This window comes from Mus caroli, chromosome 18 (assembly GCF_900094665.2).
Source record: "Mus caroli chromosome 18, CAROLI_EIJ_v1.1, whole genome shotgun sequence".
Lineage (NCBI taxonomy): Eukaryota > Metazoa > Chordata > Mammalia > Rodentia > Muridae > Mus > Mus caroli.
Genome location: NC_034587.1, coordinates 76934930 through 76947819, shown reverse-complemented (window position 1 = coordinate 76947819; position 12890 = coordinate 76934930). Strand labels below are relative to the sequence as shown.

At 48.8% G+C, this 12890-nt stretch overlaps 1 protein-coding gene across 5 annotated transcripts in view; it reads left to right on the top strand.

The window, feature by feature from the left end:
• The window catches only part of Atp9b (ATPase phospholipid transporting 9B (putative)), a 188450-nt gene extending 180723 nt beyond the window's left edge, over positions 1-7727 (top strand). For 2 of the 5 annotated variants that reach the window (XM_029472074.1, XM_029472076.1), the window contains 4 exons: positions 2813-2870; positions 3744-3947; positions 5922-5954; positions 6645-7727. In XM_029472074.1, coding sequence (XP_029327934.1) covers positions 2813-2870; positions 3744-3947; positions 5922-5954; positions 6645-6781 — 432 coding nt within the window. In that variant the 3' untranslated portion in view covers positions 6782-7727. The remainder of the gene's footprint in view (positions 1-2812; positions 2871-3743; positions 3948-5921; positions 5955-6644) is intronic. The other 3 variants (XM_029472075.1, XM_021150340.1, XM_021150339.2) reach the window with 2 other exon arrangements.
• The last annotated feature ends 5163 nt before the right edge of the window (positions 7728-12890 follow it).

Sequence of the window (12890 nt, the reverse complement as noted above, 5' to 3'; positions counted from 1 at the left end):
TGAGTTTCTATTCTACTTTCTGTCATTTTATAATTGACTCTACAATATATCTGTACTACACTTGTCATCTCTCCCACCCTGCACCCTGCCTTTCCATTTCAACCTTGGGAATATGAGAGTAAAGAAATCTTTTGTTGTGCCTTTCGTAGGAAACAAAGTAAGGTGGGCTGAAAGAATACTGTAATGAGAGAGGGAGTCCTGGAATTTCTGAGAAGCCAAAAATGTCCTCTGCTGGCACCCAGAGGACAGATCTGCTCATGTATGCACAACAGTATGCACACTTGCACGTAACCACAGCATGGCTCCAGTCCACTTGTGTGTAATAATCACATGTCACTGTGAGCTACACATGCATTCTACACCCAGTGATAGTTTGTGCTTTCATATTAATGATTTTTTTATTCATCTTGAGGTTGATAAAACCTTTTGCAAAATTCTTTATTTTGTTTTTTATTCATCTACATTCAAATGTTCAATTGGAGATACATCAATGGTAACACCCATTGAATATGCTATCATTCTGAGTTTCTGTGTGTCACATTGTACGGCTTATTGAGGTACATGCCATTCTCTGTATTTTATAAAAGAGGAAACTGAGGCATGCAAGAATAAAACGAGGTGTATGCTGGGCAAGGACGTCGCCAGGTGTCTCTCCTGAGCTCTGTGCTCATCACATGACATGAACAGAGACATGAGCAAGTGAACGAGCCTGCCTGTCATTGAAAGGAGCAGACATTCTGTATCAGGAAAAACAGTTTTATAATCAGCTAAATGGATTGCTTCTGTGGCTAATATATTTTTACCACAGAGATCTCTCAACAGGTCCATTTGTAAGCATCTACACCAAGGAACACGAGGCATGCACATGTGTCCTCAGAGTACTTACTGATGGTGCTTACCCCAGATATTATGCAGGGCCTATTCATCTGTAGCCTGCGTAGAGTCAGAACTTATCATCCATGCCCTGATGTTTGCAGCTTTCACAAGACAAGTGGCACAAATGCCCCAATTAATTCGATTCCAGCATCTGAACTGATCATCTCTGTCTCAATGCAGCTGAGGAAAGCTGGCAATCAAGTAAACCTCTTTACTTACACAAAACATTAAAGTTAAATTTCCTTTAGATTCCTGAAGTAAAATTAGTCACATACTTAATTACAGATGAGTTTTATGGCCAAAGAGTAAACATGCTACTGTCTGACAGAGAAATGCTCTTGAAAAGTAGGTGCCAAACCTGCTGCAGTTCTCTGGTTGGTTGGTTGGTTGGTTGGTTGGTTGATTAGTTGGTTTTTTGAGATAGATATCTCTCTGTGTAGCCCTAGCTGTCCTGGAACTCACTCTGTAGACACTACCCCCATATCTCCAACACCCCCACCCACCCTCTGTCCCCCATACCACCCCCAGCTTAAAGAGGTTTTTCTTTGCTTTTTAAAAATCAGTATTAACTTTAATAAATTTCAGTATAGTCGAAGTCTCCTTATGCTCATATAGTAAGGATTTGGGCTCAGTCCACATCTTCAATGATGGACACTTATAACTAAGGAAAACATTTAATAAAGATGTAACTATTGTTTATAGTTAAAGTACAACTTGAATTGTAGTTTGCACATGTACCTGCATGCATATATATGTCCCACATGTGTGCAGGTACCTATAGAGGCCACAGTATGTTTGCATCCCCTAGAACTGGGACTGTAGGTGGCTGTGCACTGCCTTATGTTGGAAGGGCACTAAGTTCCTTCCACTGCTGAGCTGTCTCTTCAGTCCTATAACAACATCTTCCCATTCATCATCGTTCATCGTTAAAAGTCCTCAACCTATGCCAGTTCAGTGGGATCTAGGCGTTGGTGTGCTACTGTTGCCTTGCATACCTGATGTGTCTTCTGGGACCCCACAGCAGTCAGCAGTTCCTTGTGGGCACATATGCCCACATTTGCTGCAAGAAACTCTCCAGGGGAGTGGAGCTGAGGAAAGGGATGCATTAGACATAGAACTGTGGACTCTGGTTCACTAACATCACAGTAGGCCACAAGGGAGGTGGGCAAGTAGGAGCAGAAACTGAGGGAGGGCCCACAGGCTCCCCCATTCTTGACCGATTCGTGCAGAGCTCCGTCAGTGAGAGGCTCACAACCACCCTGCCTTGACACATTTTCCCAGCAATTATCACCTGACAGGGCCCAGCACAGAGAGAAGCAGGGTCGAGCCCCTGGCGATGAGTGCATAAGCAGCATCTCTTGTTTTAGTTCCAATGGTGAAGCAGAGTACATGGAAGTCCATTGCATCTGCCTGCTGGGTTTACTAATGTGGCAGACTTTCCTGAAGTGATTAACAAATAAGAAAATTTTACTCCAGCTGGGACAAGTCATAACTGAAGTACCATCACCATTTTTACTTGGGGGAATGAGGTCCAGAGGAAACTGAGAAATAAATATTTATTTTCAAAACGTAACAAAGTAGAGGAAAAAACATTTTATCACAGTCTTTATGTCCTAGGTCAATTAAGTGTTTTTCTGTAGGCACCAGTTTCTTTGTTACTAAGAATCCTAGGGCACGGCTGTTGGAATTCCACACATGAGATGAAAGGGCATCTGAGACCCTGACCAACCACCAGCATTCAGTACACACCCATGATACCCACCAAGGCAGCTACTGCAGGGGACAGCATCACCTGAGGTGTATACCTGTGTCAGTCAGGTCAGGACAGCGGGTAGGTAGGCCCAGGCTCCACGAGGAGCTGCCCAACCCCTGCTCCTTAGGAACACAGTCGGGCATGCCACCCTGCTCTCCTGACAGACTTCTATTGTTCCCCTAGGGAAGATCCCTTTCCTTCAAGACCTTCCTCATCTGGGTTTTGATCAGTATTTACCAAGGTAAGATGGGCCTGATTTTACCAGACCTGTCCTGTCACACACATCTTCCCATTCACGTACGTTCATCACTAAAAGTCCCCAACAACTTGGGGATTGTCTGTGTTGTCTTAGCAATACTGTTTTGTACTTTCACCTGAAAATTAAATATCAGCAGCTTAAAAATGTCTCTAACAGTAAGTATTGTCCTATGTCTATTTTATAGATTGGTATTCCAACATGTGGATTATGGATTGATATTCTGGGAGGAGCTTTTGGGTTGGTTTGGGGGGGTTGAGTTTTAGAGATGGGGTCTCCTATAGCCCAAGGTGGGTTTGATTTCCTCCTTCCAAGTGCTGGGGTTCCAGGTGTGTGTCCCTGTGCCCAGCTTGTGTGATGCCGATCTCTACCTACTCAGGTGCATTCCCCAGCCCAGACAGGCACTTTTGAACTGCTGTATGTCAGCTAGTCAGAACACTGTGATAAGCACTTCTCACCTTGTGTTGCACAATGGTTTCCTCGGAGTGCTGATGGCGAGGCCTGGAGCCATGTGTAATGGGAAGCTGCTGCCCTCTACTAGGGTTCTAGTGAGGGACAGCTTATCAATCCTAGCATAACTGCCTGGCTGATCAGAGAGCTCATGCAAGACTTACTGTGAACTCAGCCAAAGGGGAAGTTGCTTCCTGTAGATCTTTAAAATCTGTGAGTCCCTGCGAATGCCGTAGTTCAGTGTTTTGATTGGACTGTCCATCCCTGTGAAGACTGTCTGTGCTCTGGCCCCTGCTGCATGTGTTTGAGCCAGCTGTTCCTTGCTCCCTTTTCTAGCTAGGTCACATGATAATGCAGTTCCCAGGCCAGCAAGGAAGCTGCCCTGAGGAAAGCTACTCTCTCCTTCAGGAGGCATTCTCATGTACGGGGCACTGCTGCTCTTCGAGGACGAGTTTGTCCATGTTGTGGCCATCTCCTTCACAGCGCTGATCCTGACCGAGCTGCTCATGGTGGCCCTGACTATCAGGACGTGGCACTGGCTGATGGTTGTGGCAGAGTTCCTCAGCCTGGGCTGCTATGTCGCCTCACTTGCTTTTCTAAATGAGTATTTTGGTAAGTGCTTGGAGCCTCGATTCATTATCTGCAAGTGATCCTTAGCCCTGGGTTGTCATTTCCTCAGCACCTTCTTTAGGACAAATGCCATAACAGAAAGCTTTACCACACAGGCTGTTTTTATGGAAAGATAAAGATTTGGTAGTGGTTTATAAAATGGAGACTTCCGTCACCTTGCTTATGCTTGCTTCACTCGTGTTCCTACAAGAGTTGCACTGTTTGTGTTCATGGTGGAAGACACTGACTGCATCAAGGCCGTGAGCCACATGTGTCCTACTTCCTTCTGCTGTCTGCATTGCATCAGACAGAGCAGCCCAGCCAGGCTCCCGATGGCAGCCTTAGTTAGGCTTCTCACCATGTAAAGAGGATGTCTTCACCAGCACCTCCTTAAGATGGAGTCTAGTGCTTGTTTCTCCCAGTTCATTCCTTATGCTTCCCCAGCCCAGCTCACAGTGACTTGCCAGGAGGCCTTGGGACTACAGTGCTTCCCTGAGCTCAGTTTTCCTAAGAAAAAAGATCCTAAGTGAAATATGCTGGGGTTCCTCAGGCGTCCTCCTCTGAGGCCTACACTCCTCTCCATACTGTTAACGCACTGCACTGCACTGCACTGCTGGGTTCTGGCTCTCTGCTTCCCCAGACAGGTCAGATCAACCTGGTCAGCATGGCTGAAGAGAGCATGGTGTGCTCGTCTGAGTATTGAAGAGTGTGGGGCCTCACTGGGCTCCCAGAGGACAGAAAGTCCCAGCTTCCTGGACTTCAGAGCAGAGAATGTGGCCATGGTCAGTGCACCCGTGGTGTACATTCTTCTAGCTGCCTGAAAGCCCCGCAGTGTCCTTCTTGGTCTAAAAAGAAAGGTCTCAGGCTTCAGAAAGGAGAAACCTTTACATGTTCCTCTTGTGTTCCTCACACCCATGACAGCAGCAACAGTTCTCATCTTGAGCAGTTGTCCATACAAGCTAGTCACATTCCTGTGGACCCTGCATGTCACATGGGGACACTGTGACTTTGGGTGATGAGTGTGAAGTTTGCACACTTGATGAATACAAAGCCACTCCAGGTCCTGGATCAAAGCCACAGTGAGTGAGTTGAGTTGCTACAGGCCATCACTCTTTAGCCCAGGCAGGAGTGATGCAGATGGGAAGTGGAAAGAGTTAGCTGTACATTAAAGGGAGCATGACATATGTGGCATGGAAGGAAGGGCTTCAAATGAGAACCTCACCATTACCCTTGTGTCTCTCACTGTCCACAGTGAGTCAGACACTAGGGCTGGGGAGCAAATGACCATTCTATAGCTCACTGCTGTCATCCAGGCAGGCGGCAGGCATGCGCTCTCTAAGTGGGGCTTACACCTGTCTCAGGACCCGAGGCAGGACTGTCGCCTCTGTCCCCATGCTCTCCTCTGCAGATTGCAGCTGATGCTGTCTTCCCCGCCAGGCCAGACTGCACAGAACAGGTCTCATGCATGGGGGCAGGCATTAGAAGCCCTGAAGCTGGGCTGGTGAGATGGCTCAGTGGGTAAGAGCACCCGACTGCTCTTCCGAAGGTCCGGAGTTCAAATCCCAGCAACCACATGGTGGCTCACAACCATCCATAACGAGATCTGGCGCCCTCTTCTGGAATGTCTGAAGACAGCTAAAGTGTACTTACATATAATAAATAAAATCAAAAAAAAAAAAAAAAAAAAAAAAAAAAAAAAAAAGCCCTGAAGCCGCTCAGGTGAAGCAGAGTTCTAAAGTGGGCACTCTCAGACACTAGCGCAAATCCAGGGGATGTGTCTGGGTGTTTGCGTCCAAGTTACAGTGACAGAGTTGTTAAAGGGTTAAACCCCCAACTACAAGTGCATCCCGTGCTAACATAACATTCTACTGCTTTTTAATGCATTTCTCTAATCAGTAGCTAACTAACCACTTAACATGTCTGAGCCTCTTTTAATCTGTTCTTCATCTGCCTTGTTCATGTTTTCTCTTGGCACAGGTATAGGCAGAGTGTCTTTTGGCGCTTTCTTAGGTAGGTAAAGTTAATATTCCCTTCCAGAGTATAGAAATTTAGCAAAATAGCATTGATAAGCATGCTAACCTATTTCTTTAAAAATTTAAATATAAACCGATCTTCCTCTAACTTGGTACTTGTCATCTCAGTGAAGCCTCATGAGCCTACCCTGAGCCACCTCCCTACACAGTGTGCTCCTGGGTGCTATCTAGCTAGGTGAGGGAAGTCTGGGGTCTAGCCTGCTGTCCTTCCCTAAGACAGCCTGGGCTCCAGTCCCTGATATGAGAGAGTGCCTGTGGAAGCAGGAGCTCTCTCAGCACAGCTGCTCACAGCAGCCTGGGTCTCTGCACTTTGTAAGCTCCTCAGCTTGCATAGGGCTTGGCTTGCACATGAGTGCATCCATGGCCTAGTTAACAGAAAGTGAGCCTGCGTCCTCTGAGCAGCAAGGGAGTGTTCTGTAAACCATACCGCAGGTACTGTCTGCCTGTTGGTCCTGTGCAAGTCCTTCCCAGTGCCGCGTGTGCTCACTGTGAGAGAAGCACACTTTGGACTGCTGAGGTCATGGGCAGACCTGTGTCAGTCACACAGCCATGCTGGAGCCAATGGCTCTGGGGATCCTGAGGGGGCTCAGTCTGGGCTGTGGCTACGATCTTAGGGGCTGGGAGCTCCTGTAGTTGGCTCTCATTCTCTTCTGCCTCCTCCTGACAGATGTTGCCTTCATCACAACCGTGACCTTCTTGTGGAAAGTGTCAGCCATCACTGTGGTCAGCTGCCTCCCACTCTACGTGCTCAAGTACTTGAAGAGAAAGCTGTCCCCTCCCAGCTACTCCAAGCTGTCCTCCTGAGTGGGGCATGAGGCCATGAGGCCAGGTAGAGACTCATGCGCTGGGCAGCATGAGGGACTGGCACTGCTGGTGGGCTGAGGGCTGAGCTCACCCAGCATTGCACTGCGTGAACAGCTACTGAGAGGAAGTGACAGCCTCAGCACAGCTGGGCAGGCTTCCCTCCTGAGCACCAGAAGTGTAATTTCTGTGGTGGTGTACTGCAGAAAGCCATTCCTGATCAGACTGCAGGGGTCGTGCCTGCACATGCCATTGCACCTCAGGAGACAGTGGGTAACTCGTCCTCTTCAGATGCAGTTTTGCTTTTCAGCGGACACCACACAAACAAGCCCAGGTGGCCAAGCGGTGACACTGCTGTCCTAATTCCGTTGCAGCTATGAATGTAAACCATTCCTCAAGGCACTGCTGTTAGCTGATGCATTTTATATCTGTAAAACCATACTCAGAACTGTTTACGTAGAACTCAGCTGTCCTGTGCTGCCACAGCACCAACCACAATGCTTTGCTTCCTGAGTAGGAGTCCTCATCCGTGTGCTTATACCCGGCACTCGTCTGAGCCTGTGATGGCAGAGCCTCTGTCGAAGGCTGCACTGAGGGCTCATGGGAGCTCTTTAGAGGAATTCTGGCCTTAGAGTTAGCCCCAGGAGTTATGCGTGCAGCTCTGCACTGTACAGTGTGTGCCTGTCACACAGTGAACCTCTTGGCCTTGGCTCTTCACGCTCGGGAGCAGGCCGTGGGAGTCTCCTTTGCACTAGTACTTTGTATATGCCTGTGCTCTTCAGCTTGACCTCCCCTCAGACGTGGGCACTGAGACCCTGACATCCTTGGGGAAGGAAGCACAAGCTGTGAGAGGAGCCCTGGGGAGAGCCTTAACAGGCCGTGAGTGTGTGCAGGCCCTCCACCTCGCTCCTCCCTGTGAGCAAATAAAGCTGCTCAGCTGTCCATCCTAGCTGCCTTTGACTTGAGCGCCTTTGTTCTTAGCAACCTGTGAGCATATTCCCCTGACAGACAAAACTGCAACCAGAAAAGCTGTTTCTTCCATTCTCCACACGGTGTCACTGTTTGCTGACAGTTCACAGGCAGGTTTCCTCCCTGCTCTAAGAGGGAGCCCAGACCAGCTTGTCCTACCAGCTTATCTGACCTGACTTCGTGATGCCCTCATGCCCTCATTGATACAGTGTGAATTAAGAAAGTGCCAGAATTGAGGAAAATACGTAATAAAAAAATATTAAAAATTAAAAAAAAAAAGAAAGAAAGTGCCAGAAGGCTATGAGCCAAGGCCACAGGTCAGGGTGTAGACTGAGTGCTGGTCACTCACTCCACCTGTATGCTGGGTAGAAAGGAACACACAGGAAGCTAACAGCATGCTTGTCAAGAGTTACAGAAAGCCTCACAAGACCACGAACCTCTGCGGTTCAGCTGCTTTGATGCAGAGCAGACCTTCCCACAGTGGTGAATACGGAACAGGAGAAGGAGTCAGGCTTTAAGACTTGAGAAGTTGAGATGCACCAGGTCCTAGTTAGAAGCTGTGGGAAGCCAGTGTGGTTTCTCATCCTTGAAGTGAACAGCATCTGCCCCTCAGGATGCCGCTGTTGGGTCACACGAGACAAGGATGGGAGGAAGCCCTGGTCACACGCCTGGCACACAGTGACTCAGGAGGCCTGAAGAAAACTGCTTAATAAAGGATCATTGCCTGACCTAGCTCAGTCCTACAAGGGAGCTTGTCAAGTTTCAGGGGAAACAAGCCACCTTGAGGGGCAGCATTGTGTTCCTGCTGGCTTCTGAGACAACCTTGTTGGGTGTAGTTTTAAATCCTAGAGCTTTCTTGGCTCCAGAGATTCTCATGGACAGGCTTGCCTGCTGGTGCGCACTATGCAGCCCTCACAGGGCTTCTGTGTCTTCTGCAGGCCTCCTTCTCTGCCATAAAGAAAGGGCCTCTGGATTGTTGAAGGGTCCTGGTCTCGGTCTCACCCTTCATCCCCACTGGACACTCCAAAGCAGGAAACCTTCCCAGGTTCCTCCAGTACACATATGACATGGTAGATATGCCTTGCTCATTATACATAAAAACATGTATGCAGGGAAACCGGCAGGACAGATGTTGGGAAAAGAGCCACCTTGAGGTGTGGCATTGTGTTCCTGTGGAGAGGTGGAGCTGAGCCAAGACAGAAAAGATCCATCCATGCCAAGGAGAAAGCAGCATTAGGACAGAGGAACGGATGAGTGGAGGCAGAGTGCAGAACAGTGAGACAGGAAAGTCAGGGAGGCAGGCGTGGTGGGCAAACACAGGGAAGAATGAGGGAGCAGTAGTCAGAAGGCCAGAGGCATGGGTAGGCACCTAGATGGGTGGACAGATGGATGAACGGACTGATGGGTGGGTGGATAGATGGGTGGGTGGATGGGTGGATGGATGGATGGATGGATAGATGATAGATAGATAGATAGATAGATAGATAGATAGATAGATAGATAGATAGATTAGTGAGTGAGTAGGTAGATGGGTGGATCAATGGGTCGATCAGTGGATGGATGGATGATTTGATGAATCAGTGGGTGGGTGGATGGATGGATGCATGGCCAGTCCAGTAGGTGAATAAATGAGTAAGCAGACAGGTAAATAGGTGTGTAGTTAACAGATGGGTGTAGATGGTTAGGTGTGTGAATGCTGGGTGGCTAGGTGGTCAGGTGAGTGAATAGACTTTTCAAGACCTCTTAACATTTCAGCCCAGGAACCACCATGCTTTTTCTTGTAGCACTTGTGAAGCCTGTAGATCCCACAGAGCTCTGATTGTCTAAACACCCACTGGTTCCTTCCTGTGATGCTCAGAGCCCTGCAAAGAGACTGTAGGAGAAAGACCAGGTGCTGCTCCACCTCTGAGGGAAGCCTAGGGACCGTCCTCCTGTGCAGCATTCAAACATGTCTGTATTTCCATCCCTGCAAAGACAGGCCTGGGGTGCTACATATGAAGGTAGCTCCCATATATGTACTAGAAGCCTTATTCAAAAGACAGGTGACCCAGCTGGGCCAAAAGCAAACCAACTACGCCCTGGACAGAGACACAGTGGACCAGAAGCAAAGTGATGGGGCAACTACAGTGTGCCAACAGGAGGTATCATGAAGCCAGGTGTCCATGACACCACCATCATGGGAAACTGCATATACACGCTGTCACTCAGGACAAAGAGAACCCTTGATGGAAATTCTGTTAAGTAGATAAATAACAGAATATTCTGGGCTTGGTAGACCAGTTGTCTTCCTCAGCATTTAGGTTTTTTAGATTTTCCTGTGTATATGCATAAGGTGTGTGTGGTGTGTGTACATGTATATGTAGGTGTTCTCACATATGCGCATGTGGAAACAAGAGGGGGATATTAGGTGGCCCTCTCTGTCACTCCCTGACTTACCCCTTTAAGACCAAATCCCTGAGTCTGGTAGCCAGGTTCCCCAGCGATCCTTTTATCTGTCTCACCAGCACTGAGTTGCAGGTGCAAACAACCACACCTTGATTTTTATGTGAGTGTTAGGGACTTGAACTAAGTTCATGCTTGCAAAGCAAGTGCTAGTGCCCACTAAAGCAGCTCCCCACCTCTGTGATTGGCATCTTTACCACCGTCAGTAGTGGCAGATATGAAAGGATAGATAAAGTGATGCTATCAGCCCATCAAGCATTGTGAAGCTATGCACCCAGCCACTGCAAAAAAAAAAAAAAAAAAACAAAAAACAAAACACCACAATAGGTGCTGGGTCAATCAGAGCCCAAATAGCCAGAATCAAGTAGACGTAGTTGAGACACACCTATAATTCCAACACTTAGGAGGCTGAGGCAGGATTATTGTAAATTTGGGAATGGTGTGATCTGCATAACAAGGCTTTGTTTCACAAAACAAGAGTCAGATGGTCTACTTCTAAAGTAGGTAAAACAATTTTCAACTTAATGAAAATGTCCAGATTTGACAGACACAGTCACCCCCAAGCTTGCGGAATATGATTTATAGGTTGAAGTTTGTCTGAGGGAGGGGTGAAGTATAAACATCAGTAGACTTCACTTCTGGGAAGCTAGGGGAGAACTCGCAAAGCAAGCGAAAACTGGGAATGATAATGTATCAGCAGAGAGGGTTCACACTGCACACAGTAACCCCAGAAGCCGAGATGTCACCTGAGCCTCCTGCTAGATGCTGAGAAGAGACTAAGTTCCCACCCTGTGGTTCAATCGACTGGACACAGCAGCAGGTGAGGTGGTGAGCAGAATTAGCCAGAAGCATGCCTGGGAAATCCAAAAAGCAGGGAGATTCATGTGGTTCAGAGTTTCTGAGGCATCGGGCGGGGCATGTGTGCGGATCGTAGCTGTACTCTCGGAGTGGACATGAAGCAGAGATGCAGAGGGAGGGGTCAGGGTTCCCATATCCCCTTCAAGGCACACCCCCTGGGGTCTAAACTCCTCCCACTAGACCCCATCTCTGACCAGTACCCACACTTACCCACAGCACCATCTGGAAGCCAGGCCTTCCACTACCTGAGCCTTTGGGGAAACATTTAAGATGCCCCACAGTAACACTCTTGGGGCTTGCAGCGCAAGTAAGGAGCAGAGCATTATCTGGCAGGCGGGCAGGCAACAGTGGCGCGGCAGCCCCTTCCTGCTGCTTACGTGGTAGGCAGATGCAGGGGTCTTCACCACAACTCGTGTTTCAACCTATATTTAAGCTTTGAAGATAATGAAGAATCTATGAGAACTGAGTGTTGAGATGCGTGAACCCCTGCTGAGTGGTCAGGTCAGACATATCAGACACTGAACCCAGCGTGGGAAGTGTGCGCAGGCCTGGGCAGCAGCACTTCAGATGGCTGATGTTTCTAGAAGGAACACTAGTTGGTAAACCCAGTTGACTGTGAGCATATTTGTCTATGGCTACAATTCATGGCCTGTGGACACCTTCTGTGTGGACCAGTACTTATGAACCAGCCCAGATGGGAAGGACTTACCTGAACCAGGGATCAAGAGGCCATAGGTCCTATGTCCTAGGAAATGCCTGCCTGCCAAACTTCAAGCCTCCTGTTGCCAAGGAACAGGACACCCCGGGGTCACAGAGGATGCTGTAGGTCCAGGAGGGCAGGCTGCAGCCTGTCACTCTCACTGCCCTGTGGTCACTTTGGTCAGTCCCACAGCTCTGTAGCATGATATTCTTGGACCCCATGAGGACATTGTCCTTGTGCATCCTCTTGCCCCACCACATTTGGAGTCTAGCACCTGCCACCAGCATTCTTGACTGTCCTAGCAAGCCTCCGTCCCTCATGAGTACAGCATGGTACCACAGATGTGTTTGGAGAGTGCAGTAGCAAAAAGTAAGGGCTGGAGAAACTGAGGCAGGCACAGAAGTTTAGCAGGCAGAACTGAGCTGACCTTGCATGCAGAGTGGTACATGTGTGGACCTGGCCATGCCTCATATGCGGCATCTCAAACTACAGGGCCACACATACAGGTCCCCAAATCATCCTTGCTAGTACATCCAGGCCACCATAGGAAACCTGAAGGGAGCAGGATGGGCTGAAGTCATAGCGATGAACACTGGACCTGCGCCTCCCCTTTGTTCCCAAGTATCCCAGCCAGGGACTCCACAGAGCACCAGTCTCAGCCATAGCCTCCACACCCTTCTCTTCCCTGAGTAAATGCTGCCCAGCTAGGAACATAACTGCACACCATGCAAAGCCACACATCCTCCGCCTGCTCCTTGCAGGTGTCCTCAGGATCTGGCAGGTGCCACATGAGATATGATGTGTTCACCAGTCCACTCCCCTCTGGCCTGGCTTTAGGCATTGGTCAGACACTTGACAGACCAGGCTGTCTGTCTGGAAAGGGGCCTTGAGGGAACGTGTCTAACTCTGGCTTCCACATGACACCAACTTGTGACAGGTCATAAAAAATGCCCTCCACTGGGAAAGATGCCCCCTTGACCCTCACTGCCTGAGGCAGGTGGATGAGCTAGTCCTGAGGTCACAAGAATGGGAGAGTTGGCCCCACCTTTCACTGGCTGCAGCACTGAGAAGAGCAGGGCACCTCACCTTGGTGGCAAAGGTTGGGTGAGCTAGCTGAGGCAGTGCTAGCTCATCCTGGTGGTG